Source organism: Ctenopharyngodon idella, chromosome 24 (genome assembly GCF_019924925.1).
Source record: "Ctenopharyngodon idella isolate HZGC_01 chromosome 24, HZGC01, whole genome shotgun sequence".
In the NCBI taxonomy this organism is placed as follows: domain Eukaryota; kingdom Metazoa; phylum Chordata; class Actinopteri; order Cypriniformes; family Xenocyprididae; genus Ctenopharyngodon; species Ctenopharyngodon idella.
This window is the reverse complement of record NC_067243.1, coordinates 23,273,254-23,300,380: the sequence shown is the minus strand read 5'-3', so window position 1 is coordinate 23,300,380 and position 27,127 is coordinate 23,273,254. Positions and strand designations below refer to the sequence as shown.

Below are 27,127 nucleotides of genomic sequence, written 5' to 3'. Positions count from 1 at the left end.
CTTTCTTGTCATATGTGATTTGTTCGAGTAGAATCCTGGATTTCTTTTATTTCTTTTATTTTTTTATGTGATCATGTTATTTTGAGTTTTTACACATTTTATACAGTGTTGCTAATGTTACACAATATACAAGCTATGAAATTGTAAGCTGAAGATCTAATGGATACTAGTGCTGTAATTTCACAAATAACTGCCCCTAGTTAGCTGAAGCATTTATGTTGGTTATGTGACTTTATCAGCAATTTGTTAGCAATTTTTTAAACTCCACTGAAGACCATCAACCTTGGGGAGAACAGATTAAACATAACTAATATTTGTAACTCTTCTTGGGTGTTTCTACTTTGGGCAATTTTATTTTCAAGGGGTTCATTTTATTTGACCTGATTTCAACCTTTAACATTTATTTTTGATACTTTGCAAATGTCTTTTATAAATTATGTTCTAGACCCAGAAAATATCAATATATTATACATGTATTACAAAACTATTTTACCACATTAAAACTATGATTTGAACAAAGAGTGAAATAATCATAAACCATTTCAAATGTATTGTGTAAAAACATTTCAGATTAAAAAAGACTTATTTCACTTACCATAATCACATATAGCCTTTCCCACCACATATCCCAACATCATGTATACCAAACACCACCACACATCCCAACAACCCCTCATATCACCACATATACTGGATACCCCACATCAGGGGTTCTCAGCCCTGGCCATCAAGGTCCACTTTCCTGCAGAGTTTATCTCCAACCTTGATAAAACTCCCCTGCTTATAACCTTTTAGTAATCCTGAAGACCTTGATTAGCTCAGGTGTGTTTGATTAGGGTTGGAAAAATTCTGCAGGAAAGTGGACCTCAAGGGCCAGAGTTATGCTCCCCTGCCCCACAATATCCCAACAGCACCAGATACTATATCTAATGGAACCACATAATACCCAATACACCAACATATTTCCAATACCATAATTATACATAATTATAGACACCCAAACATACCCAATATACTCACAATACAACAAATCCTCCCAATATCCCCATATATACCCAATGCCTCCACATTTACCAAAGAAAGTCCTCTTAGCTCAGCCAAGACTTGAACCGAGAACCTTCTTGCTGTGAGGCAACAGTGCTACCCACAAGCCTAATAAAACCACACATACCCAATAACACCACATATACCAAATACCACCACATTTACTTAATACCATCACATATACCCAATACCCCCTTATATACCCGGCACCACAAATATACATACTCATTAAAGAGCGTTGCTGAGAAAATGTCTCCAATTACTGACGTAACCTCGGTTCCCTGAAATGAGGGAACAAGACGCTGTGTCATCGATGATGCTATGGGGAAACACCTTTCTACTAGAATCCTGAAGCCTGATTGGCATAATGACATTGCATTGCATTGCAATGGCGTTCAAGCACACAAATTAGGGGTGGGAATGCGCTGTATATAATGACGCTGGGCGTCATTTTCTCTGAATCCTGCGACTGAACAAGCAATTGATGAAAAACCCTGACCATAATTGACACGGTATGATGGCAAGGTTCCATTTCAATCGGTCTCTCAACTTTGCGTCATCGATTTGGGAGATAACTATTGCAGCAGTTGTAGTCCACACAGCAGGGAAGACTACCGGACCCAGTTGAACACCAGTGTTTCAGGGGTTCAGAGTAAATGGGATGGTTTAAGTGACGGTAAGTGTACAAGTAGTACAAGAGATAGAAGCGGTAAGTCAAGGCACTTTAGGACAATTCAATTTTGAGGGGAATAACAATGTTCAAGCCACCACAGTGACAGTGAAAAGGAAGGAAAGGAAGGAAGCTGTGAATCCTGGATCCCTAACACAATAGATCAGTGATGTTAACCCAGTTAATATAGCTCAAACAAAGTGAAATGTACTGTATAAGCGGAGAATCCAGCACTATACAGAACACAAATAACACATGCTAGTTCAGATAATATGGCCTAACTGAAGTAGGTTCATTAAAACAGCACTATCGTATGACATAAGGTACACAAAGTACAATATGAATGCATATATATATATATATATATATACATATATATGTATAAATAGTTCCAGATAGCATTGCTCACCCAGGGGCCCACGGCCACTGTAATAGTGTTAGAACAGGTGGTGATATGAGAAGTCAGTGAGGAAACATCCAAATTGTGAAATTTGGTGAAAGTACTCGGGGAAGCCCATCCTGCTGCTGAGCAGATGTCTTTAATGGTCATCCCACTGATGTCCCATGAAGAAGCCATACCTTTTGTAGAGTGGGCTCGAACACCTATAGGGCATGTTACATTCTGTGAAATATAAGCCAGAGCTATCACATACACAATCCAATGCCTTTGTTTTCAGACTGGTAGACCTTTAGTACGGCCTCCAAAAAAGACGAAAAGCTGGTCAGAGAGCCTGAACTGTCTAGTGGCTCAATATAAACACACAGAGCATGAACAGGGCAAAGCAGCTGTGAAAGGGAAGTGTTCCCTGCAGTTCAGACTTGCTCGGAGCAAAAACTGAAATCATTATAACCTGGGATCTGAACGGAGTTGAGAGCACCTTAGGAATGTAACCTTCTCTCGGTCTGAGGATGACCTTACAATCGTCCAGACCAAAATCCATGCACAAGTCATTGACTGACAGAGCATGAATGTTTATCATACATTGAAATCGTTTAACTGATAAGAGTGACAATAAAAGCACCATCTTAAAAGAGAGGACTTTTAGCGAAGCCGACTGGAGCGGCTCAAACGGCGAACACGTCAGTGCCTTCAGTACCAAGGTCAAATCCCAAGTGGGGATTGTAGAAGGGCGAGGGGGTTCAACCGTCTTGTGCCACATAGAAACTTGACCACCAGGGGCCTTATTCACAAAACATCAAAACAAAACTCTCCACTTATGGGCATAGAGGTGCTTAGTAGAAAGGGGCTCATGCTTCAGAAATAATAAAGATTGGGAGGAACATGTTTAAATGATCTATCCAATCAGCACTAGTATACATAGCTAACTCACCTATGTTCCTTGACAGTTTTCTGCATCCCTCTGCTACCCTGACTCCTCACTATTGGCTGGTTCCTATCCCATCTATTGATACAGGGGGAGTACTCCGGGTCCAGGCCAAATTCTGAGCTCGGAGCCCTCCCCTCAGACAGCACACCAAATATGCATACTCTTTTACTGATTATTTGTAAGTGTGAATTCGTTAATCAATACAAGCCAGGGCAGGGAAGGGAAGCTAATGTCGGTGAGCTCCACTGTGCGGCCAAATGTGCAAGTTCCACAACTCTGGGTGGGATGCCCGATTGAGCCCTTCACTTGAGAGAGGAGGTTCTTTCTCAGCGGAATGGGATGGACCAGGAGGTCAACAGTTCCAGCAGGTCTGGAAACCAGGGCTGCGTGGGCCACTTCAGAGCAACCAGCAGCACTGACCAACACTACCAGACAGCACTGTTTTCCTTCCTGATTTTGCACAGCACCAGTCTGCAACATTTTCACTGGCGGGAATACGTATTGTCATGCTCTCGGCCAGTGGTGAGCTAGCGCATCCACTCCCAATGTGTATTGTTCCGTTGGAGAGAAAAACAGCGTTCTATGCTGTTGCAATGAGGTCCACCTCTGCTTGCCCAAATATGTTTCATATCATATTCACCGATGTAGTTTCTATTCCTCTGGGACTACCCCGTCTCGACAGCATGTCTGCCCCGCAGTTCAAATAGCAGGGGACATGGGTAGCTCGAATAGACAGGAGATGTTGATCTGCTCACAGCAAAAGAGTCTTAGAAGGGGGGTGAGAATTGATGCTGCCTTGGCAATTTATGTACACTGCCATGTTATCTGATAGAACAAGAACATGCTGGTGGCGAACTTGAGTGTAAAAACACTCGAGGGCTAAATTATCGGCTCTTAGCTCCAGTCAGTTTATATGCCATGCTCTCTCTGGGTCCGTACAGATACCAGAAGTCGGACTGCTATTGCAAACAGCTCCCCAGCCCGTACTCGATGTGTCTGTCATGACAATTTTGCGTTTGTGCACCTGCCCCATCGACACGCCCGACTCGTACAGAGCTATGCTCGTCCCGGGGGCTATTGCCTCTAGGCATTCATGGGTCACTATGATGTGCATTGAGCCCAAGTGCCAAGCATGAGAGGGGATGTGGGCTTTCAGCCAACACTGAAGTGACTGCATATGGACAGGCCTAGGTGACACTGCCGAGGCAGCTGCCATCAACCCAGCTCTTTAAATGAAGGGCTTTTTCTTCTATGAATATCTCGAGGGAGTCCAGGACAAGGTGGGCTTGCATAGCAAGGGAGTCGAGATTCATGTCCAGAAAGGGGATGCTTTGAATGGATTGGAGTCTGCACTTTTGGAAATTGATGAGCATGCATTTGTGCATACGCCACTGGAGGTGAGGAAGGGTCCGAGAAGTGGGAGGCATGCGGGCACTGAGCTGTGAGCTCACCACTAAAATCATCATGCTCCACATTGGGATGCCACTGCTTCTTCCTCAGTAGCTCAGAGGGAGCGTCAGAGGGGGGGTGCTGCGGGTTGGAGGCGAGTTGCTCATTGCCCAGGCAAAAAATGCACATCTCATGTCCATAGGAAAGTTGAATAGGTCCTACGCAGACAGAACAAGGCTTCAAGGACATTATTATATGCTTGTTTTACCTTAAGAGTCTTTCAAATTTGTCATTTGATAACTTTGCCATAATGAACAGAAGAAAAAACAGAAGAATATAACAAAAATACTGAACTACTTTTGGCTCATTTACTTATAGAGTATCCATTCAATACCTGTGGCAAATCAATAGCTGAAATCATTAAATAAACATAACACATGACACAATCTATACATTTTTTGCATAGATGAATGTGGCAAGCAGGTGCAAGTGTTAATGAGTGTAGTGCTGCCAATTTAGCGATTCTGTTGCTAGATTTAGCGACTTCACCACCCCTTTTGAGACTTTTTTCAAAAGCCTAGCGACAAATCTACCAACTTCTTGGACAAACCTTATCTAGATTCCGTGACTCACCCACTGATCTGTATTTATATTAATATAGATGATTGGACTGGCCAGTATGACATCATCTAGTGACATTTAGTGACCAGTTTTAGCTACTTTCAACTGAAAGCAATTGGCAACACTGAATGAGCGTCACCTGTGCACCGAGTTTCTCATAGAGGAGCTCCGGAAGCATAAAAGCAGGAGCGACGACAGTGAAAGATGAGAGGGCCTGGACTATTTTACGTTATGTTTTGCTTATGTGTGTGCGGCAGTCGTCCGTTTAATACTTTATATTAAAGTTGTTGAAAGTTCGCCATTTCCCGCTTCCTTCTTCCTCTGAACATCGCTACAATGAACAATTATATTCTAAGCTTAACTTTATTCAGCCCTGATGTAATTTTTTCAAATTGTATATTAGAAAAGAGTGAAATAGAGCACACACTAATATGCTACCCATCAAAAGTTTGTAATAAACAAGAATTTAAAATATTTTTGAAAGAAGTCTCTTATGCTCACAAAGCTGCATTTATTATTAAAAATAAAATAAAAGCAGTAATATTGTGCAATATTATTACAATTTAAAAGAACAGTTTACATCCATTTTAAGTAAGAGATTAAATTATACTAAATTGTATTGATCATTCAGGTAATAGTAGAGGTGTAGTTATTAAAAAGTTAACAGTGAAATGATAACAATTGTAATGTTATGTTATCAATTGAGAATTTTCTCTTTTTACACGTTACTAATTTAACAATTTCTTTAAAGAACGGATTATTAAAAAAAAAAAAAAAAAAAAAAATTCTGTCACACTTTATTCCCCATAGGAATAATACAAATGTGCAGAAAATCATTATTATTCCTTAATTTGCACATTCTCTTTCTGCTCTTTGCCTGACAGCTGTGCCAATTACATCACTATATTTGAGTGCCTGGGGTGGGACAGTCCCAGGTAGCCATCAGCACCATGCCAGCTGTTTGGAAACATAAATAGAACAGATAGAAATCTGCTACTCCTCATGTATTCACAGGCTCATCTACTGAATAAAAAAGAGTGTTTCCCCATCTCTCTAGTACGGTGCCCCTAAGGGGACAGGGTAGTGGAAAAAAAAATGTAAGAGGAAAAATAATAAGTCAAAGCTTTTGCGTTCACTCACAAATGTTTTGCATTCCCTGAGAAACTTTGCGTTCACTTGCATAATTTTTGTGTTCCCCTGATAAACCTTGCGTTCGCTCGCAAAAACATTAGCAAAGTTTCTTGGGGGAATGCAAACATTTTGTGAGTGAACACAAAGTTTCTCGGGGGAGCGCAAAACATTTGTGAGAGAATGCAAAAGCATTGCCAAATTATTTTTCTTCACCATGTCCCATAGGGGCTCTGTACCGACATGCCTGGCTTTGCTCCATTAAAAAAGTGTCCATATTATCCATCCTAAATAGTAAGTAAGATTAAAATAAATGTGTCCCAAAGCATAGTATGTTGAAAAGTGTATGCCAGAAGTCCCCAGATGGTCTACTATTTTAGGTAGAATTTCGAAGTGTGGATCCTAGAATGGCTAATATTGCCCACAACCTGTTGTGCTTCAGTTCAGAACTACAAACATGAGTAAAAAGTGTTCAAAAAACTACAAAACATGGCGGATGTACGTGACTGGTTTAGATAAAGGGGTTTAAGTGACTAATAATCAACATTTAAACTGATAAAAAATATTAGTTTAGTGTTATCCGTGTTATATGTCATCTGCAACAACAATGTGAACTGTTTGGCTAATAACTTTTAAATGCATCATTATGCATTAATATGAGGAGAGTCTCCGCATGAAAGACCCGCAACTGGCAGATCAACATGCTACTGCAATTCTCTCCAATAGAGTAGGAAATTAAATGAAGTAAAAATGGAGAGGATGTTAACTGTGACAAGATGATTGACATGCCAGTTTACAGTGACAGGATGCGTGCAACTAAGCAACAGTGAGCAACCGTTAAAGACGCTGTTTTATGATGTAATAGTATGTCCCAAAGCTTGTCTACCTTTCTGCTACACACTCAAAAGTATTTACTTTTTCTGCACAAAAAGAGTACATTTTAGGGCATAGTATAATAGAGTTAAGAAAGAGATCAAATCGCAGTTGATATTCCTCTCGGTTCATTTGTCAGACTGGAAATTTCTTTAATATGAGATATATATTTTTTAAATATTATAAAAGATGTAATACAATACTTTTTTTTCTGTAAATGATTTTTTTAATTAACTTAGCAAAGTGTTCATGAACACTGCCTCATGTGTGGGCTTCAGTTTGTTAGATCAAAAATAAATTGCACAATCTAAAGAGGGGTTATTTATATGGAGGGGGTTCGGTTGGAGATGAGGGATTTGATATTGTGTTTCAGGTGTGTGTGAGCCCATTGGTTCTCTGAATGGATCTACTACCATAAAAAGAGAGATGGGATTTCCTTGGTCATAGGGGAATACAATATATAGTTATAATGCCCGCTCCCTGCAGAGACCCAGTTCTTCCTCCATTCTCCAGGCTGTGTGTGCCTCAGCTCATAGGTGAGATGCTGTTTTCTCTGCTTTTTCCTTTGATTATCCTATTGTTAATGTTTTTATCCTGTTTGAATAGCATCTGGGTGAATCTTGACCCTTTTTTTGTGTAATTTAGGATTTTAACCAAAGTTTGCTTGTGATCCATTTGAAAGGTTTTGCTGCTTATTTATTCTTTTATTTTCATTTTTGTAAGTGTAATTTGAGACAAGTGGTTTGTGCATGATATAAGTTTGTTCAGACTCGGATTGATTTGTTGGGAAATCAGTTATCAGTTTTTTATGTTTTATTTGTCATGGGACATTAACTTTGTATTCTTGTTGGGAATAGAAAACTGCTATTGAAAAATGCTATTTTGACACGCACTTAGTAGCTGAAAAATAAAGTGTTGATTTGAGATTGGGAAACTTGATCCGTTTCGGCTGTTAGGATTAGTGGGTGATATGCCAATGTTTATCTTGCTGTCAAGATCTAATCTTAAAATAAATAAATAACGCTTCAGCTGCTATGGCTTAAATCTGGGGTGTTAGCATTGTTAAAATATAAAGGACTTTACTACATATTTACTCACATTATCACAATGGTACTCATTGTCAAACTTGAAACCTGACATTGCAATTTGCATTCTGAAAGTAATCCTGACATAGAAGTAGATTAGAGAGTTGATAACTCATCCCATTAGGAAAATTCATGTTGTAAATATTAAATTAGGTTTAATGTTATTTGACACATTTATTTAAATGATATAATATAATATAATATGTAGTAAATGACAGAATTTTCTTTGGGTGAACTATTTCTTGAAAATGTGTAAGGGTCAGATCAGGTAGAAATACTTCCTTTTTTTTCTTCAAAAGTATGTGCAAAGTTATTTTTTAAATTTAATGTCCTTGCTTGCTTGTACTTTACTGTGCCCCTAAATGGAAATACATTTCAATCTTTGGTCATACATTCGACTTAGGCTCAGCCTTTAAATAAATGGAAATTAAAACCTTGAGAAAGGGGTTTATGTGGAAAAAGTTGATGTCATGATTTAAGTCATTATGTTAGATCAGTTGCAGATGATTGGGAGGGAAGGAATAGAGGTGGGGTCAAGATTTTGATTATCACCCAGAAACAGGCTTAGCACAGAAGATCTCTGGAGAAGAACTTACACCTTCTGCCCAAAAATAGCAGATGATTCACTTGGGACCAGAAGACTCCATCAATGCCTTATTTGAACATAATGATGATTGGCTAGTTTGGTTACTAGTCGTTTAGCAGTTTCTTTTCTACCAATTGACCAATTGTACAGGCAAACAGTGAAACAATGTTTTTCCAATCCACATAAAGTAGTTTATGAAACCATTTTAGAAAAAGTGATCTAATATAATAAATGTCAGGGTTATGTTTAAGTCTGTTTAGTTTCATTGAGATTTGGTTTTGTTTTCCCTTTTCCCGTTTTGCCTGTGTTCCTGGTCATTATTTGTTTCCATAGTTACTTAGTTCCGCACCTGTTCTTAGTTCTGTTGATTACTCTGTCTGTGTAAACCCCTAGTTTGCTCTGTTCATTGTTCTGTGTCATTTGTGTTGAAGTTGTTTTATTCCTGTATTCTTCTGCGTGTTTTCCAAGTAAAGACTTTTGTTGTTGCATTTCCTGCGTCATATGATTATTACAGCCACTCAAATCATTACAGAACACGGAACCGAAAGATACGATTTTTTTTTACACCGTTTCTATAAATGGAGGTACCAGCAATCCGCCTGCTCTGCTTACCTACCACAACCTGCATGGAGCTTATTGGCAGAGTCCACCAAGCCTGAGCCTGCCGCGATGCCAGCACCAGAAACAATAGCTGAGCCAATCATTGCCCCGGAACCCGAGCCCGACGGAAAGTCTGACCAAGTACATGAGCTGGCAACATTGTCCATCCCAGTGGGTGTGCTAGTGGAGTTCTAGGGAATGGAATGGAGCTCCGCCCAAACTCCCACCACTGAGGGTGGGCTGCATTTGCCCTCTGTATAATGACAAAAGAGGATATTTCCCTCCTCCACTCAAGACAGTCCTTCGGCCGTGCCTCTGCTGGCTCCCTTTAGTCCTTCTCTTGACTCCACTCTGCTGTGTTGATCTGCCTCGGGTCTTCCGGTCTCCAACTCTGCCTTGGCAAAGGGATCCCCTGGCCCCCCCTCCAGCCCCCAAGCCGTCACTCCATCTCGGCTCGTCAACCAGCCGGCTCCACCTTGGCACCTCCCTCCCTCGTATCCACCTGGGGCCATCATCCCTTCGCTTCGTTCCTCCACCCCACCGGCTCCGCCTCAGTCCTCTGGCACTCTGGCTCTACCTCGGATGCTCATTGCTGCTGCTCCGCCTCGGCCTCCAGATCCATCAGTGTTGCTTGGTCTCTTCGGCTCTTTGGCTCCGCCGGGGTCTCCACCTCTATCAGCTCCGTTTCAGACTGTCGCCCCCCTGGGTCCGCCTGCCAAGTCTCCACCATGGCTCCTCCCTCCCTTGGCTATGCCATGAGCCTTAAGCCAGAAGCTTAAGGGTGTACTCACACTAAACGATCTGAACCCTGCCCGAGTGCGTTTGACCCCCAAAGTCTGGTTCGTTTGACTAGTGTGATCGCTCCGTACCGTGTCCGGGCACAGTTCATTCAACCGTCCCTGGCCCGCTTGAAAGAGGTGGGCCAGAGCATGGTTCAGTTGGGTTCGGGCGCGGTACGCATGTAGTATGATCGCTAACCGCACCAACATGGAACAGCTACTACTTTTGTGTGGGCTACTGTCATCATTACGACAGCAAATATCTTCTATTATTACTTGGACAGTACACTTTTCAATTAATTTAACTGAATCGAGTATATTTAGGTTTATAACAGGTCTAGTTCTCACCTTATTGATGAACATGAATTGTAGTTTGCGAGTAAAGCTGCAAATCAGCTGCCTCCGTAATACTCTTCTGATATATGCAGCACAATCAAGTGAAAATCTCTGCACGGCATAAATGATAAATCTATTAGGCAGTCTATTAGTGAAAGTGCTTTTCTTCCTGTTTTCTTCAAAATAAAAAGTTGCATCTTAAATGACGTAAGCATGCTCCGGCCCATAACGTGAAGTGCAACATGAGTGCGGGCCAGCGGGGGAGTGGGGAGAGGGGGCAATTGCGCCAATTTGAGTACACCCTAAATCTGTTTAGTTTCATTGTGTTTTTTTTGTTTAATTTCCCTGTTCCTGTTTTGCCTGTGTTCCTGGTCATTATTAGTTTCCATATTTACTCTAATGTTCCTCACCTGTTCTTAGTTCTGTTGTTTACTCTGTGTATTTAAACCCTTATGGCGCTTTTCCACTGCGTGGTACTACTCGGCTCGGTTTGGTTTGACACGGCTCAGCTTACTTACTTTCGGTTTGCTTTTCACTGCGGTTTAATACCACTTCAAAGTGGGTGGGATTATAGACTGATCATTATAGTTGTGCCCCTTTACTGCCATGGATCCGCTCCTTGGCTACCAATGAGTCTGCACCTTGTCTACTGACCACAATACAGCCATTTCTTTTTCAAGTTGTGTGCGACGATCATTTAAAGCAAGTCGTTTAAAAAAAGTAGTTTAAAGAAAGTCACATGGACAAATGATACTGCGGTGGCTGTTACTGACTATTTAAATCTAGCTGGTTTGGTGTCTCGTGTTTCAAATCCAATGACGCTGGTAGTGATGATTCTCTCTGACCAATCAGTGATCGGCAGTGTTTACATGTCACATTTAGTATCGGTTCGGCACGCTTGGAACCTCAACCGAGGTGGTACTATTTAAGCGAGCCGTACCGTTCCGTACAGAGCTGTCCCATGCAGTGGAAAAGCGTCAAAAAGTGAGCCGTACCGAGCCGTACCGAACCGTACCATGCAGTGGAAAAACACCACTAGTTTCCTCTGTTCAATGTTCTGTGTCGTTTGTGTTGAAGTAGTTGTGTCCTGAGTTTTATTCACGTATTCTCCTGTGTTTGCCAAATAAAGACTTTTGTTATTGCATTTCCTGTGTCGTGCGATTATTACAGCCACCCAAATCATTATTATATTATATTATATTATATTATATTATATTATATTATATTATATTATATTATTTATGTGGAATGACAATCTAATTAAACATGTATTAAAATGAATTAATCAATAATTAAATACATGATTAAAGAATAAAATGTGCATACATAAATATAATTAATTTTTATGAAACCATACAAGCTTAAACACTAACAAAGCCCATTTTACATAGTCCATGCTGAGTCATTTTTCTTTTGCTGATAAAAATTGCATATTGTAATTTTACCAGTGCTTTGCATTAACTGTAAATTGTTTATTTCACAGGGGGCAAAATCAAAATTCAGCCAAGATGTCGGAGTGAGTAAATATTTTGATTTCGCCTTTTTAGATTACCATCATCTTCCTCAAAACTATCTGTCCATTAATTTTTCTATTATCACTATGAAGCTGCTTTGAAACAATCTGTATTGTAAAAAGCGCTATATAAATGAAGATGACTTTACTTGACTTGACTCAACTAACATAAATTGTTTGCTGTGGTGGTATATTTTTATATATGTTTGTGTATGTTAAATATAAAATAATAATGTGAAAAAGTGCAGTCTTGTGGTTATTAGTTACTGCTTTATACAATGTATTTGATCGATCTCAACATTTCAAAACACCCCAGGAAAAAGATGTCCTCGAGTCGCAAGCATCATCTAAAGGTACAGTATGACTCAAAATAAAACCTATTTTTCATTGCCCATTAATGATTAATAATGACAGCCTGCCTCTCTGTGTCCCAGAGCTTGATGCTTGGCATCGCTAAAGGTATACTGGAACAGGAAGTAAAGGACAGAGAGGTTGAGAGGCAGAAATACATGTCAGAAGCCTGCAAACCTCTGTCTCTACCTGGAGGCGTGCAGGCATTACAGGTACCATACAATAAATTTACATAAATAATAAATAAATATGTGCATGACACCTTAGAGGACATATATTGTAAGTGTATAAAATAAAATAAATACTTTTTGTCCTCATTGTTTATAGGAACTGTGCAGGGAGCTTCACCACAAAATTGATGTCACTGACGAGGAGAGATATGATATGGAAATGAAGGTCAATAAGTGTGCAAAGGAGGTAAGATGTCATCTAAATTATATTCCAATCCAATTTGTGTTTTATCTTGTAGTTTCTATATTGATGGCTCTCATTGACTGATTGTAGATTGAAGACCTAAATATCAAAGTTATTGACCTGAAGGGCAAGTTCAAGAAACCAGTGTTGAGAAAAGTGCGCATGTCTGCCGATCAAATGCTTCAGGCTCTGCTGGGCTCCAAGCACAAGGTGTCTCTGGATCTGAGAGCCAATCTGAAACAAGTCAAGAAGGAGGTCAAGGAGGAGGTGAGCGTTTAAATTGCATTCTTCTCATTTCACCGCAGTGTATTGTTTTGTCTAAAATCTCAATCTCAAATCCTTAGTATATTGGCTCACTGACTAAATCTTATTTTTAATTTACTCTTCCTAGGATAAGGAACTGCGTGATGTTGGGGACTGGCGTAAGAATATTGAAGACAAGTCTGGCATGGATGGCAGGAAGAAGATGTTTGAAACTGAGGCTTAAATTTTGTTTTAGTTTTTTGAAGTTCAGTATGCTGCTCAAATTGAATTGGCCTTGTCTTTAATGTGCAAGAAACTGTACCATAAACACATTCATTTACATTTGCTATTATGGGAAAGCAAATGTGATCACTTAGTTTTCTGTTCAATATTGGAAGAATACTGGAAATGTGCATTCTCAGCCCATGTATCAATGTCTTACACAACCATTAAAATGTTTAAGCAGGAATGATGTTCTGTGTTCATTTTGATGCATAAACCACTTTGTAACCAACTTTTTAAATACTATTTCTTCAACAATCTCTGGCAACAAGTAAGTATTTATTGTCAGTTTGTATTATTGCTTTATGAGTGAATAAAAGCTGATAACATTTTATTATGTGTAAATATAACAGGTAACAGGTGGCGCCTTCCTGGCACTTGTGAGAACAGCTGTTTGGAAACAGACGATGCTGAACACACAAACGTAAGGTAACTCACATTGTGACATTTATCCTTTATTTATGGATAGATGGATGGATGGATGGATGGATGATAGTGAATTTAACGACTGCGAAAAACAGTTAATTGGTTAACAAAAAAGTTTCTGTACTATATACGGTGACTAACTGTAATAGATCTAACCGTTCATTTAAAGTAGTTTTACAGTAAAATACTGTTAAATTGACAGTTTTTGGAAGTGAAAAGGAACAATTCATTGTGTAATTTACAGTGAAAAACCGTAAATTGACATTCCCGTAAATTGATATCCCCAGAATTTCCCACTGTGACACTTCAGATTTGATGTAATCTTCTAAATATTAGTATTGTCCTTCTCAGCTTGTGGAAAATCTGTTTGTGATGAGCTCTGATTCATCATGTGACTCTCATCACCACTGTGTTTGGTGGTTGTCAGTGTATTACAAAGGTACAAAACAGATATTAGTATTTCAATAGCTTGGTAAATTAACATTATATCAGTTAATGAAATGTTGCTACCATATTTTTTACGGTAAATTTCTGGCAACCACAGCTGCCAGTTTTTTACTGTAAATTTAACAGGTTTTTTTTACTGTGTAGAGAGATACTTAGATAGATACTGTAGATAGATGGATGGATATATAGATGATTGCAATGCGAAGAGGTCTTTGTGAGAAAGTCATTCTTAGAATAAAAGAATAACTATCTTGAAGGACAGGATATTTATACTGAAGGCGCAGCGAAGGAGGGATAGTGCTGTATTTCATGACCTTGTCAGCTCATTGGTTTGGTGGATAATCCACTTCCATAAAGAGAAACCATGGATTTGCAGAGAGATCAGAGAATGCAATATATATCTTCTTAGCACGTCTGCTGCCTGTGTCTTGGTTTGACAGCCATCTGTCCCTAGAAGACGTTCCTCTGTTCTTCTAGAAAGGTGAGAGCAGCTCCCTTGGTTCATCGTCTTAATCTTGCAAATAGCATTTTTTGGTAGATATTTGTTGGAAGTTGTGAAATGTAGTTTGTGGGATTGATTATGGAAGTGATGGAGAAGGTTGTCATTCTTCTACTGTAAATTGCAATGTTAAGAAGGCACCTGCTGAGAATATAAATGTAATGTATAGATTCTTTGTTGTTCTGTTGTTTGGATAGTTTCGTCGCTATTGTGCATTTAGACCAAGTTGATTTGTGAGTGATTTGTGAAAATATCTTCAAATGGTCATCACAATATTGTATGATCATTATTGGTGATTTTAACTCATGTAAAGTTTCTCATTTTTGGATCTCAACTGAAGTCTTTCCTTCTGGAAACAATGCTAAAAAGAAGAGAAATAGTTTTGAATGGTGACCTGAAGGGGGAGGTCTGGTTTGATATACTAACTGGTGATGTCAGTATACTGCCGTTTGAAAGTGAACACCGACATGAACATAACTTTGAGACTGATCCTTAAGTCTTACTCCACCTGTCAACACTTTCTTACGGTCCTCCTTAATAACGACTGATTTACAATGCTGTCTTGTATAAAACTGATACAAGACAGACAATGCTGTCTATTCACAAAGACATTCTAGTTAATCTTATACATGTTGTGTAATGGTTTGAAATGCCTTAACTATCTGGAAGCTCTGGAATATGTAAATATATTTCTTCAGAGAAATTAGTCTTGACTTTTAAGAGTTTAGAATTTGCTCTTTTACCAAACCCTCACACAAAAAGACTACTTGAGACTACTTGATCTATTCTGCCATGCAAAACATTTCTGGTAAACATGTCCTCAGTCTCCTTCTATGGCTACTTAGAATAGTCCTTCTTCAAATAGACTTATGAGACCTGACTGTTGTCTTCACAGCTTTCTAAGTATGTCATTGAGGCATTAAGAGTCCATTTAAGTGTACTAAATTAGTCAGTTTGTCATCGGTTAGCCAGTTAGTCTCTCAGAGAAGGAGTATATTAAGAAAGACATTTGAGACGGTTGTTTAACTGGGAATAAAGGAGAGCTGTGTTGTCATATCTTTGACATCCCAGAGATGCTCTTGAGAATGGGGCTGTGTCTGCAGCTGATGTACTGGCCTTGAGATCATATTGCAGTGACCTCCTGGAGAAAATCCTCTCGGATGAGTCAAAGAGGCTTGGGGACCATGTGGTCTTCTTGAGTTTATACAACTCCTGACATTAATAGTAATACAAAAAGGTCACATGACCAGAATGGCTATGGCAGGGTTTCTTAAAGGGAGACTTGTATGGCTTAAAATAACATAAATGATGTTTCTTACTGAAATATGTAGTAGAAAACTCATGAAAGATTTACATTATTTAAAAAATCCATGACATTTGGACAATAGGCGGCACCATTTTGTTTAGGTGCACAGTGCGTTCTATGTCAATGACGTCAAATGGTTGCACTCGGTGAGCTACTGACACTACCCTGTTGTTATTTTTTACTGCAACACAACTCGGAATATAATATACAATGCCACATTGTGCTGCTTTTGGTTGTAATTTCAAGTCGAAGGGCAACAAGAGAAGCAATACAAGTTTTCACTGCTTTACTCGCGATAAGAGGAGAAAAGAATGGGAAGTTGTGAAGAATATGGACGAATAAAAATTCCTAAAGAACCGTTTCTTTGTTCTCTTCACTTTAGACCTGATGCCTTTGAGGCTTTTAGTAGACAACAGCTACTGAAAGATCTTACAGTTGTCAATGGATATAAGTGTGTGCCTTAACCAAATGCCGCACATGTCATGGAGACTGACGAGGGTAGCCTATTTAACACATCTTGATTGAGACAGACTGCCTCAAAGCTTGTGTGCGCTGTGATGCACTACATATCTGTGATCGCATGAAACAGTAGCATCTACTCAGCACGTTTAACCATGTGTAATGCATTCAGGTGACATATCAGACAATTTTTACACGTCAATCATTCAACAGTATAGTTCAAATAGCCACAGAGACATTGCACGTCTTCGATGCTTTCATCCTCACTAATTTTGCACTCTGTCTCAAATCGAAAAGGCTGATCGGGTTTTAAAAGGAACCCTGCAGATATTAAGACTTTGTATGCGTTACTAGATTACCAAAACATACAGATGAAAAGTATCAAAGGCATCAGGGCTAAAGTGAAGAGAACAAAGACGCAGTTAGGAAGTTTTATTTATCCACATTCTTCACAACTTCCCATTCTTTTCTCCTCTTATCACTAGTAAAGCAGTAATGACTTACATCGCTTCTCTTGCTGCCCATCGACTGAAAATTACAACCAAAAGCTGCACATTGTAGCATCGTATATTATATTCAGAGTTGTGTTGCGGTAAAAATAACAACAGGGTAGATTCAGTAGCTCACCGAGTGCAAACATTTGACGTCATCGACATAGAACGCACTGTGCACCTTAACAAAATGCCGCTCATTGTCCAAATATGTCATGGATTTTTTAAATAATGTAAATCTTTCATGGGGTTTCTACTACATATTTTTAAGTAAGAAACATAATTTACGTTATATTAAGCCATACATGTCTTAATACCAGGGATTACCTTTAAATCCGGGTTTAGCTTGGGTTTAGAGTTTAGCTCAAACCCTGATCAAACTCACCTACCTGTAACTCTGAAGACATTGATTAGCTTGTTCAGGTGTCTTTGATTAGGACTGGAGGAAAAACTCTGCAGGGCAGATTTGAGGGAACCCTGGTCTATGAATTTGGTGGCATTGGATTGGCTACTGAAAGGTTATAGGTTCAAACTTTGCTAGGAACGAGCCTTGGGCTATACCAACACTGGATCCTTAACCTGAGGTTGTTGGACATAATATACTTGGTGGGGGTATTTAGTAATCAGATGTCGACAGTTTAACATTCTCAGCACTGCTGCTCCACCATTACAGTGGAAGACAGTTTGTATTAATACATGCTATAGAGCCCCTTGTGGCAATGATGCTTGTGCACTTAAAAGTAACTGTGTTGTCATACTTGCGTGAAGTGTGTTATTTTGGCCTCTGATGCATTTCTCTTTTTTCTTCCTGTCAAAAGGGTGTAAAGAAAACTACAAAATGACTGAGTAAGTATACCAACCATTCAGTATCTTGAGAAGAAAGGCAGGAGTTCTTTGCCGGGAAATGCAAAATATCTCTTGGGAAGTGTCTCTGAGGAAGGCAAAAGTTTTGCAAGGGAAACAGAAATCAGCAACAACAAGAATATTTGTTTTTGTAATGTTGCTGTTTTCTAAATTTACTTAATTTTAAGTAAATATGTTTTAAAATCATAAGATGTGATTTTGTTTTATTCAGTGTTACTATCAGCAAACACTAACAGGTACATTAGTATTAGTATTTTGAAGTATTAACTGTCCATACATTGCACTTCAAAAAGAATCTGTTGAGGCTCTTGTTGGTGAATAGAATATATTTTTTGGACTATATTTTTTCTTTGTATCTGTCAAAACAGTACAAGATTATCCTACAATACATGTGACATCAAATAAGGGTTAGCACAAAAGGATGTAATCCAAAATGTAATCCAAAAGTAGTCAGATTACGTTACCAAAAATGTGTAATCTAAGAGATTATATTACTGATTACAAATTTTGTCATATAATTTGTAATCAGTAACTGATTACAATTCATAAGTAATCTACCCAGCTCTGTATATATATATATATATATATACAGAGCTGGGTAGATTATTTATCCTGCCATCTCATATTTTTCCCATCACCACCATGTCTCCTTTAGGACAACCATATAAAATGTAAAAGAATATAAGAATATAAAAGAATGCAAATTTGTTATGTTTTGAATGGCTAATATTCTATTTATATAAGAAAATGGGAGATTCTTCAAATTGTAATCTTAAATGTCTTAAAAGTAATCTAAGGGGTTAGAATTCCCTATGAGACTTTTGCATAGATTTTTGGCTTGATTTGCAGCCAAAAAAAATGTGGCGCTAATGTGCAAAACACTAAAAAAGCAGCAAGATGCGTTGCAACAGCCAAACATGGCAATCTAATGCATGTTTATAACAAAAATTAAATAAGGCATTCTGTGTGAACAGGCTTTAAGGCTGACATCACAACTTATGGATCATGGTTTAGAACAAACATTAACCAGAAGGCTAAAAGGAATATCAATGCTGTGCTTCCTTGCAAGCATTGTAAATTTTGTGTGTCTATGTAAACAAAGTACAAATATTACTAAAATGGCACAATACAGAGGTGAACATCCTAATATAAAGTATGTCCTTGTGTCTCCTCTTTATTAGAAAACGAATGTCTAGTAGTAAAAAACACAGCCTGAAGGTAAGAGCTCATGTCAGCTGAACCAAACCAACATAAAAAAAGTTTCATTTAAAATTACAAGTATACTAGGATTCTCAATGAATCACATTTGCTTGTAGAGCTTGATGCTCCTGGTTGCAAAAGACTTACTGGAAGCAGAGCAGATCGAGAAGAAGGAGGAGAGGAAGAGATACATGGAAGAAAACTGTCCTCCGTTGTCATACCCAAGCTCCAAACAAGAACTACAGGTACATTCCGGTTATTATTACTTCAAGAAGCTTTTTTGGAAATTCAAAGCTTTAGTGTGAATTTTATTCTGTCAACAGGAGCTCTGCAAAGAGCTACATGCAAAAATCGATGTGATTGATGAGGAGAGATATATTCTTGAGCACAAAGCCATCATGGTCGTTGATGAGGTAAGATGTTTCTCGTAAATCTCCTTCTGTGTGGTCCATCATCAAGGTGGTCAGCGAGATTATTTTTGTACGTTTCAGGTCAAAGACTTAAATATCAAGATTGTTGACCTGAAGGGCAAGTTCAAGAAGCCTCCTTTGAAGAAAGTGCGCATGTCTGCTGACGCTATGCTTCAAGCTCTGCTGGGCTCCAAGCATAAGGTCTCCATGGATCTGAGAGCCAACCTGAAACAAGTCAAGAAGGAGGTCAAAGAAGAGGTGATTACAAATGATGATCAAATTTTCATTTTTAGGTGATCAGGTCTTCCAGATCACTAGAAACCTCTTTTTCACAGGATAAAGAACTGCGTGATGTTGGAGACTGGCGTAAGAACATTGAGGATAAGGCTGGTATGGGTGGCAGGAAGAAGATGTTTGAGACTGAATCTTGAAGACGATGATGAGTAATCCACCATGATCTTTTCCTGACTTAGATCTGAATAAAATGTACTACTGAAAGGTTCAACACGAACTGTTTCATTTATAGTCCATAAAAATACCATAGATTGACTGTTTGCCAAAATCATGCCTTTTCTAAATAAACAACCCAACTGTAATAATTGTTGCTCTCTGCTTTATTTTTTTATTTAGCTATTACTGTAATCTTTAACTTTTTTTTTTTTTTTTGTCATTTTTTTTTTAATTGCTTAAAGTTAACAAAGAATCAAACACTTTTTAATAGACAACAGACTTTCTATGTCTTATTGTAAATTATTCATCTGTGAATGTTGTTAAAAAGAAACTTGTATTTACTAACTCCACCTCGGTTTCGGTTGACATTACCAAGCCCTCTCATTTTTCAATCGTCAAACAACCTGATACGAGTTTTCATATCTCATAAAGTCCCACCCAACATTATTTTTACTGAAGTAAAAGGGGTAGCAATAAGGTTTAATTTTGACTTTGACTATAATTCAATATAACTAACTTAACTTCTAAATCAACTGCTGCTTGTTGTTTTATCATCAAGGTAAGATTCCTTCCATTTTTTTTCGAACAAATACATAGTTCTGTCATGAATCTCTAGATGGCACAGGCTGATAGTTCCTTAACTCAATCTGCTTCCTATCAAATCATTCTCCTTAGGGCACAGCTGATTGGTTCCTTCTGTATCAGTAGCCAATGAGCTTGCGTGCTCAACCTTCATATAGTTGGTCAGCATTTGCTGTAGCAACTGCAGCGTGCTTTCAGAAACCCTCCACCTTCCCCAGCTCCACCTGTATAGATCTGCTACAGGTAATTAATTGTATGTATATTGTACAGCAGTAGCATGTCTTGCTCACAGCAGTGTGTCGTGAATGTTTTGGCAGTGGCAATTTCCGTATTGTTCTGAAGCAGCAGCAGCAGTGTAGCAGATCTATACTGCCAAGACCAAACATATCAACATTGTCATATCCATTGCCATGCCAAACACTCAGAGAGTTGTCATGACAGAACTTTTTTTTTGTCTTTAAAAGGTTAATATCCAGTCTGAGGGTAAATTATAATTATAATATTTTATAATTCTTGCAGAATGATGTCCCTCATATGTCTTGATGGATCATTGGGTGAGTAATTTCAAGACCCACACATCATCTCCCAAAGCATTTGCTGGTGTATTTCTTTATTTAAAACTGTATGCCCCCCTTATTAGTTTAATAAGTGAAAGTCGGCATTACTAGCAGTGGTGAAAATTCTACAAAAACACAAAGTAGCAAATAAATAATATATAAAAAGAACATCTTTAAGGGGTAGGTTATTTTTAAGAAGGGAACATGGAAGGTATTTGTGGTGTGAATTTCAGATGTGTGCTCTGATCCACTGGTCTTAGCAACACAGCAGTTCCTTAAAGAGAAATCTGAGGTTTTGCTGAGCCATCAAAGAATGCCATTTAAAAAACCCTCATTGCCTGTCAACAGCACGTGTGAATCCTGCTCGCCACCTTCTTCTTTGGGTGAGCACCTCCCCTGAATCTTACCTTGGATCTGAAGGAATTAACATGCACCTTCTTTACTGGACCTAACGGCCAACAACTGCTTTCTGGATTAAACCTGTAATTCCGCTATTAATCTATTTAATACTGTTGAGAAGAGCAAAAATTCGCCATGTTATCTGAGCAGGATTATTTATGATCCGTCAAGTGATGTTTGACTACTGGAGTAATAAATATTTGGTAGGCATGTGATGATACAAATATTAATTATGCAATAATAAAAGTCCTTTATTATTGCATTTGTAAATGTCATGCAAATGTGTGTTTGTGTTTGGATTTTACATGATGGGATTGTGAACTGAATTTCATTACTTAACATGCCATTGTGGCAATTACATTTAGTTAAGTCTAATATGTAATATGATTTTTCATAGTTATGAATTGTGAATGTAATGAGCTGATCTCTCATAAGAATAAATGTGCAACCTGGTTTAGTGCAGCTAGCGTGTTGCTCGATGACTTATGAAGTGATGATTTGACACTTAGAAACCAAATCCTTCTGTGAGGAGCCTATTTATGATATGATTTCACTTGGTTTGCATTTGCTCAAAATTTATGTATGCTAGCATAAAGTTTATAACAAAAAATACAAAAAAAAAAAAAAAGAGATAATATATGTCCGTCTGACTGTTTTCCCTACACTATTAAGTGTATTTTTTTCTTTTTTCAGGATCTTAAGCCATTATGCATTCACATATCTATTATAACATTAATTATATAACACATAACTGTTACAACAGTAATTATGAAACCAACACTGATATGAAGACTAAATTATTTTTGTTTTTCTCAAATACCATATACATATTAGATATACAAATCCTCTAGTTTTCATGTAATTTACTTTCTTTAGTGTTCTTAATGGTGGTTATTACTATATTACTTTTTAAAACTGTATTGCAATGATTATGTTAATATCAGCTTCAAATGGCAGCATTGGTAACAAGTCAAGGGGTCAAAACAAATCCAAGACAAACATGTCAAAGGGTTTGAAGTAGATATATGCCCCTGATTTATACGCAATGCCAGACTATGAAAAAATATATATTATAAAAAAAAAAAAAAGATTAACCATACTTTTCACTAAAATTGTTACTAAAAAAAGAAAGATGACCTGCGGTAATTGGTATTGGACATCACTTTCATCAATTAAAGGTAATTAATTTATTATGCTCTTAATGTACAGTAAATAGGCTATAACATACAGCTTATAATATATAGGAAAATATGGGAATTTTAATATAGAAAAAATTTTAGAATTTTTTTCTGGTTTAAAAGGAAAATTATATTAAAACAACAAAAAAGTAAAAGAAAAAAGTATCGGACCACAGTCCGCATGTATTCATACAGCTTGGAGGTGGCACTCTGCCTGCTTTAACTTATAGCGTGAGTTTGGGGCGTTAGTAGCTTAACGCTTGGAGCATTGGCTTGGGTGTTTTTAATCTAACCTTTGATTTTTTTAATCTAGACTTTTGATTCTTCTCTTCAGGGATTAAGGATGAAGGTAATCAGGAAGAGAGATGGATGGAGAGCTGCAGAAGTCTCTAGCAATATCTACTGGTCACGTTGGGAACTGCAGGTAATCTGCATCTTCAAACTGTAAAAAGATTCACATGACCGTGTGTTATTATGCATAATACTACATAACATGGTTATTTAAATTTAGTTTTTTTTTTTTTTTAAACATGTTTTACGTGGTACTTAAATTTTAAAAATTACCTGCATGTAATTATATCTGTAATTACATTTATAATAACACTGTTGACCCTTCTCTTATACCTCAACCCATCCTTAAACCTACCCATACCACCAAACCTGTCCTAAACTTACCCATATCCCACCTCAATAGCAGCAAAGGTGTTTTGCAATAAAATATGAACACAATAAGTACATTGTACTTATTTTTTGATGAAAGTACATAGTAGTTAAGGCCACCTAATATAAAGTGGGACCTTTTTTTCTTCCAATCATGTGTATAAAATTTGGTTTGGTAAAGAGGCAGTTGATGTTACTTTCGGTTATTGTGAATGTAAAGTTACATTGAGAACTTTGCATTGTGGGATACAGTATTCCATGCAGCATACTGCAGTAATTAGTCATGCTTACAAAAAATTAGCATAGTAGGCACAGTATATATACATATTTAACATGCTATATTGAATGTTGTTGAGTATGCTGTTCCAAACATACAGTAGCCAGTTTGATAGTGTGAGCAAAAATATGTATGACATTTACTTTGTTGTTGCAAAGTCTAAAGTGTTTTTTACATCGCTGAGTTACAATAAATAAATAAATAAATAAAATAAAAATAATAATTAAGATAAATTATAATTAAGATTAATAATAATTAAGAAAAAGTACATTAAAAAAAACAAACTTTTTTTTGTTTCACTTGCTGATTTGACACTTTTGGTTCTGGAATAAATTAATAATGGGCAACAAATTTCACCATTATTAATGTTTCACTTCTTGATTCAACACTTTTGATTGTGAACAACTGTCTTGGACTTTATACTGCCAACTGCACTTTTACTGCAGTTTTATTCTCATGTAGCCAGACATTCAGACTGATGGCTCCATAGCAGCTTTCATTGGCCAAGGACTGTCCAGGAGACTTGTAAAGCAACCAGTCACAGTTTGTTTTGTTCAGTGTCATGTTTAGGGGCGTAAAAATGTAAAGTCAATAGGCTTGTTCGAGATGCATCGGTGCTGCACAGACCGATTGGCGTATGACATCAAAGTACCACGAAAGGGATTGGAGAGCAGACGACTCCTTTTGAATCACTCTCGCGGTACTTTGATGTCATACAACGATTGGTCTACGCAGCTTCGATGCATCTCGAACAAGCCTAATGTCCCTACAATAACAGACTCAACTCTTGGATGTCTTTTAAAAAGTCTATGCAGTGAACGTCACATACTTCACATACTTCCAGTGTTCAGTTGATCCTGATAAGCACTCGTCACAGCTGTAAACACGACGGCTTTCTTTTTTCTTGAGGTGGCTTTGTGTTATGATGGCTTTGTTTCCAGACGGATTAAAGAACGTGACACAGATTTCTCCTGAAAATCCTGTAGGATTCAGCCAATAGGATGATGACTTCAAAACTCCCAAAGTGTTTCCATTTTGTTTGTCTTATTCATCAGACATTCATTCAGCCAACAGTCTGTGGGCGTGACGTCTGAGACCGAGACTAATGCAGTTTCAAGAAGTGTGCAGTTATAGATGCCATTGTTGTTATCCTATTTACAGGTAACTTTGATGCCTATTAATAATTTATCCCTCAGCTACTTAAAAGAGTATCTGAAAACATGGGAATTATCAAGATAAAGTTAGTAGTGTTTGGCTGGTCATGTGATCTTCATCTCCTGTAATTAAACATCAAATTACATATAAAATACTTTTAAAAACTTTTTTACAGCTAACAGAGCTATATGCTGTCTAGATGCCTCAGCTTCTGTTTGATTCAGTTATTGTAACTTTTACAGAGCTGATGATAGTCGGCTACTGATAAGAAGAACAGTGGAAATGGTCCAAAGTAACCATGTTTCCTCCTCTATTAAATGTGAAGTTCTGTAAGACACCTTGAAGATGATGGTAAGTTCAATGAGTCTACTGCTATTTGTTTATGATTTGAAATTTATTCAGAGCCAATTTGTTTTTTGGCTAATTATTCAAGAAAATTAAACTTTTCTACACAATTAATTGATAGTTTTAAATCTGAATGACTTCCTTCTTCATTGATGTCATGAGCTATTGGGCCAATTAGATATTCAGCCATTGATTTAACTAAATTGGATTCAGGTTTACGTTCATTTTGGTATGTAACACCTACTTTTCATGAACCAGTCAGGATAAAATAGAGTCTCACCATACATATTTTCTCATTAAATATCACATTCTAAGGGAAATGTCACATTATAGAAGTAAAATATATACTACTGTATATACTACATAGTACATAGTTTTTTTTAAATAGATTTATAGAATAGTAAGTGTTAGTATTAATGAGTCAAGTGTTGACGAAAAAGATGTGTCTTCAGCCATTTCTTTCAGTCCAGTCTGGATAGAACATGAGCTTGAATAAGGAGTTGTGTAGCATTCTCCGATAGGAAGGGCAGTTCTAGCAATGTGGTCTGTGAAGTTTAACTGATCATCAATCACAACTCCAAGGTTCCTGGTGTAACCCCTCACCCAGGTCCTACTTGCCCCACTCTGTGCGTGCCTCGAACCTGGGTCTCCGGCGTGGGAGTCGGACACTCTAACAAGGAGGCTAAAGGCAGCAACCTCTAGCGTCAGTCACTAGAGCATCTCTTGAGATCAGAGGGGTGACGTTTACTCGCACAGCTGGCCTCTGTTACACTCACCCCCCTAAACCTCACTCCCATCCGGGTCACGGCACCACTGTAACCCCTCACCCAGGTCCTACTTGCCCCACTCTGTGCGGGCCTTGAACCTGGGTCTCCGGCGTGGGCACTCTAACAAGGAGGCTAAAGACCACAGTCTCTAGCGTTAGTCGCTAGAGCATCTCTTGAGATCAGAGGAGTGAGGTTTACTCGCACAGCGACTACTAGCTGGCCTGCGTTACACTGGCTGTCTTGGATTGAGTTATTGTTAACAAACCTAGCTGAAATGGAGAAGTTGTTGTGATGAAGTGTTGGGTTGGCTGAGACCACAAGCAGTTCTGTCTTTGCAAGGTTAAGTTGAAGGTGGTGGTCCTTCATCCAGCAAGAAATGTCTGTCCGGCAGGCTGAGATGTGAACAGCTACCGTCAGATCATTGGGCTGGAATGAGAAGTAAAGTTGTTTGTCATCAGCAAAAGAGTGATAGGAAAAACCATGTTTCTGAATGACAGATCCTAATGATGCCATGTAGATGGAGAAGAGAAGTGGTCCAAGCACTGAGCCCTGAGCCACCCCAGTAGCTAGATGTTGCGACTTAGACACCTCACCCTTCCACGACACCCTGAAGGACCTACCTGAGTGGTACGACTTGAACCACTGGAGTGCAGTTTCTGAGGTTCCCTTCATCAATTAGGGTTGACAGAAGGATCTGGTGGTTAACTGCATCAAAAGCAGCGGACAGATCTGTTAACTGTAGAGTCAAATGAACGTGCTATTATGTCATCTAAAACATCTGAGGATGTGGAGAATCATTCTCAACTGAAAATAACAACATTGTAATTTGATAAAAATAAGAATAAAAAACATTACATAATATACACCATATCCTGTTGGCACAGATTAAAATGCTAGTACCATCTCTATGACCAACACAAGATGCAGTCTGAGAAGATTCTGAAAATAGTACACTACCATCTTAACAACTGTGTAAGTATTTGTAAATGATCTTATGTTTATAATCACTGCTGACTTTGCAACCTAGAGGATCATGTTAAGTCAAAGCAGTGGGATCACCTCTTTGAAACACAATAAATGAGTTGTTTCAATTAATTAAACATATAAGAAACTTGATCATTACAAGACAGAAATGGCAGCTCGTCTTCTCCAAAAAAAAAAAAAAAAAAAAAAATCTTAGTTATAACCAAAGAAGGAAACTAACGTAACAAAGAAAAAGTGTTATTCTCCAACACCCTGAATATTAATCAATTAATTTGGTAGATGAGCAACTCCTGCCAGCCCTGATCTGATCATATCCAACAACCACCTTGACCTAATTCTTCTTGTTAGTTTAATTATCCTGACATCTGGAAATTTGTCTTCCCATTAGTCTATTTTAAGCAGTGTGATTGGCAGGCATTAGAAGCGGAT

At 38.1% G+C, this 27,127-nt stretch overlaps 2 protein-coding genes across 2 annotated transcripts; both read left to right on the top strand.

Moving 5' to 3' along the window:
- The first annotated feature begins 7,530 nt into the window (after window positions 1–7,530).
- Window positions 7,531–13,429, top strand: LOC127507184 (troponin I, fast skeletal muscle-like). The gene is made up of 7 exons (XM_051884145.1): window positions 7,531–7,589; window positions 11,923–11,955; window positions 12,269–12,305; window positions 12,387–12,515; window positions 12,631–12,720; window positions 12,808–12,984; window positions 13,109–13,429. Exons 2-7 carry the CDS (start codon window positions 11,948–11,950, stop codon window positions 13,202–13,204), a joined length of 537 nt encoding a protein of 178 aa, XP_051740105.1. The 5' UTR covers window positions 7,531–7,589; window positions 11,923–11,947; the 3' UTR covers window positions 13,205–13,429.
- Window positions 13,430–17,558: 4,129 nt separating this feature from the next.
- tnni2a.2 (troponin I type 2a (skeletal, fast), tandem duplicate 2) lies at window positions 17,559–20,521 on the top strand. Its single transcript, XM_051884890.1, has 6 exons — window positions 17,559–17,716; window positions 18,916–18,952; window positions 19,051–19,179; window positions 19,258–19,347; window positions 19,426–19,602; window positions 19,680–20,521. The coding sequence occupies exons 1-6, from the start codon at window positions 17,658–17,660 to the stop codon at window positions 19,773–19,775; spliced, it is 588 nt and encodes a 195-aa protein (XP_051740850.1). The 5' UTR covers window positions 17,559–17,657; the 3' UTR covers window positions 19,776–20,521.
- Window positions 20,522–27,127: the final 6,606 nt, after the last annotated feature.

Excerpts from the sequence above, each read along its gene's own strand:
- LOC127507184 (XM_051884145.1), top strand. Across the intron at positions 12,516-12,630 it reads GAGGCGTGCAGGCATTACAG|GAACTGTGCAGGGAGCTTCA; the intron begins GTACCATACAAT and ends CATTGTTTATAG. Across the intron at positions 12,721-12,807 it reads TCAATAAGTGTGCAAAGGAG|ATTGAAGACCTAAATATCAA; the intron begins GTAAGATGTCAT and ends GACTGATTGTAG.
- tnni2a.2 (XM_051884890.1), top strand. The coding sequence starts at position 17,658 with ATGCATTTCTCTTTTTTCTTCCTGTCAAAAGGGTGTAAAGAAAACTAC. Across the intron at positions 17,717-18,915 it reads GAAAACTACAAAATGACTGA|AAAACGAATGTCTAGTAGTA; the intron begins GTAAGTATACCA and ends CCTCTTTATTAG. Across the intron at positions 18,953-19,050 it reads GTAAAAAACACAGCCTGAAG|AGCTTGATGCTCCTGGTTGC; the intron begins GTAAGAGCTCAT and ends ATTTGCTTGTAG.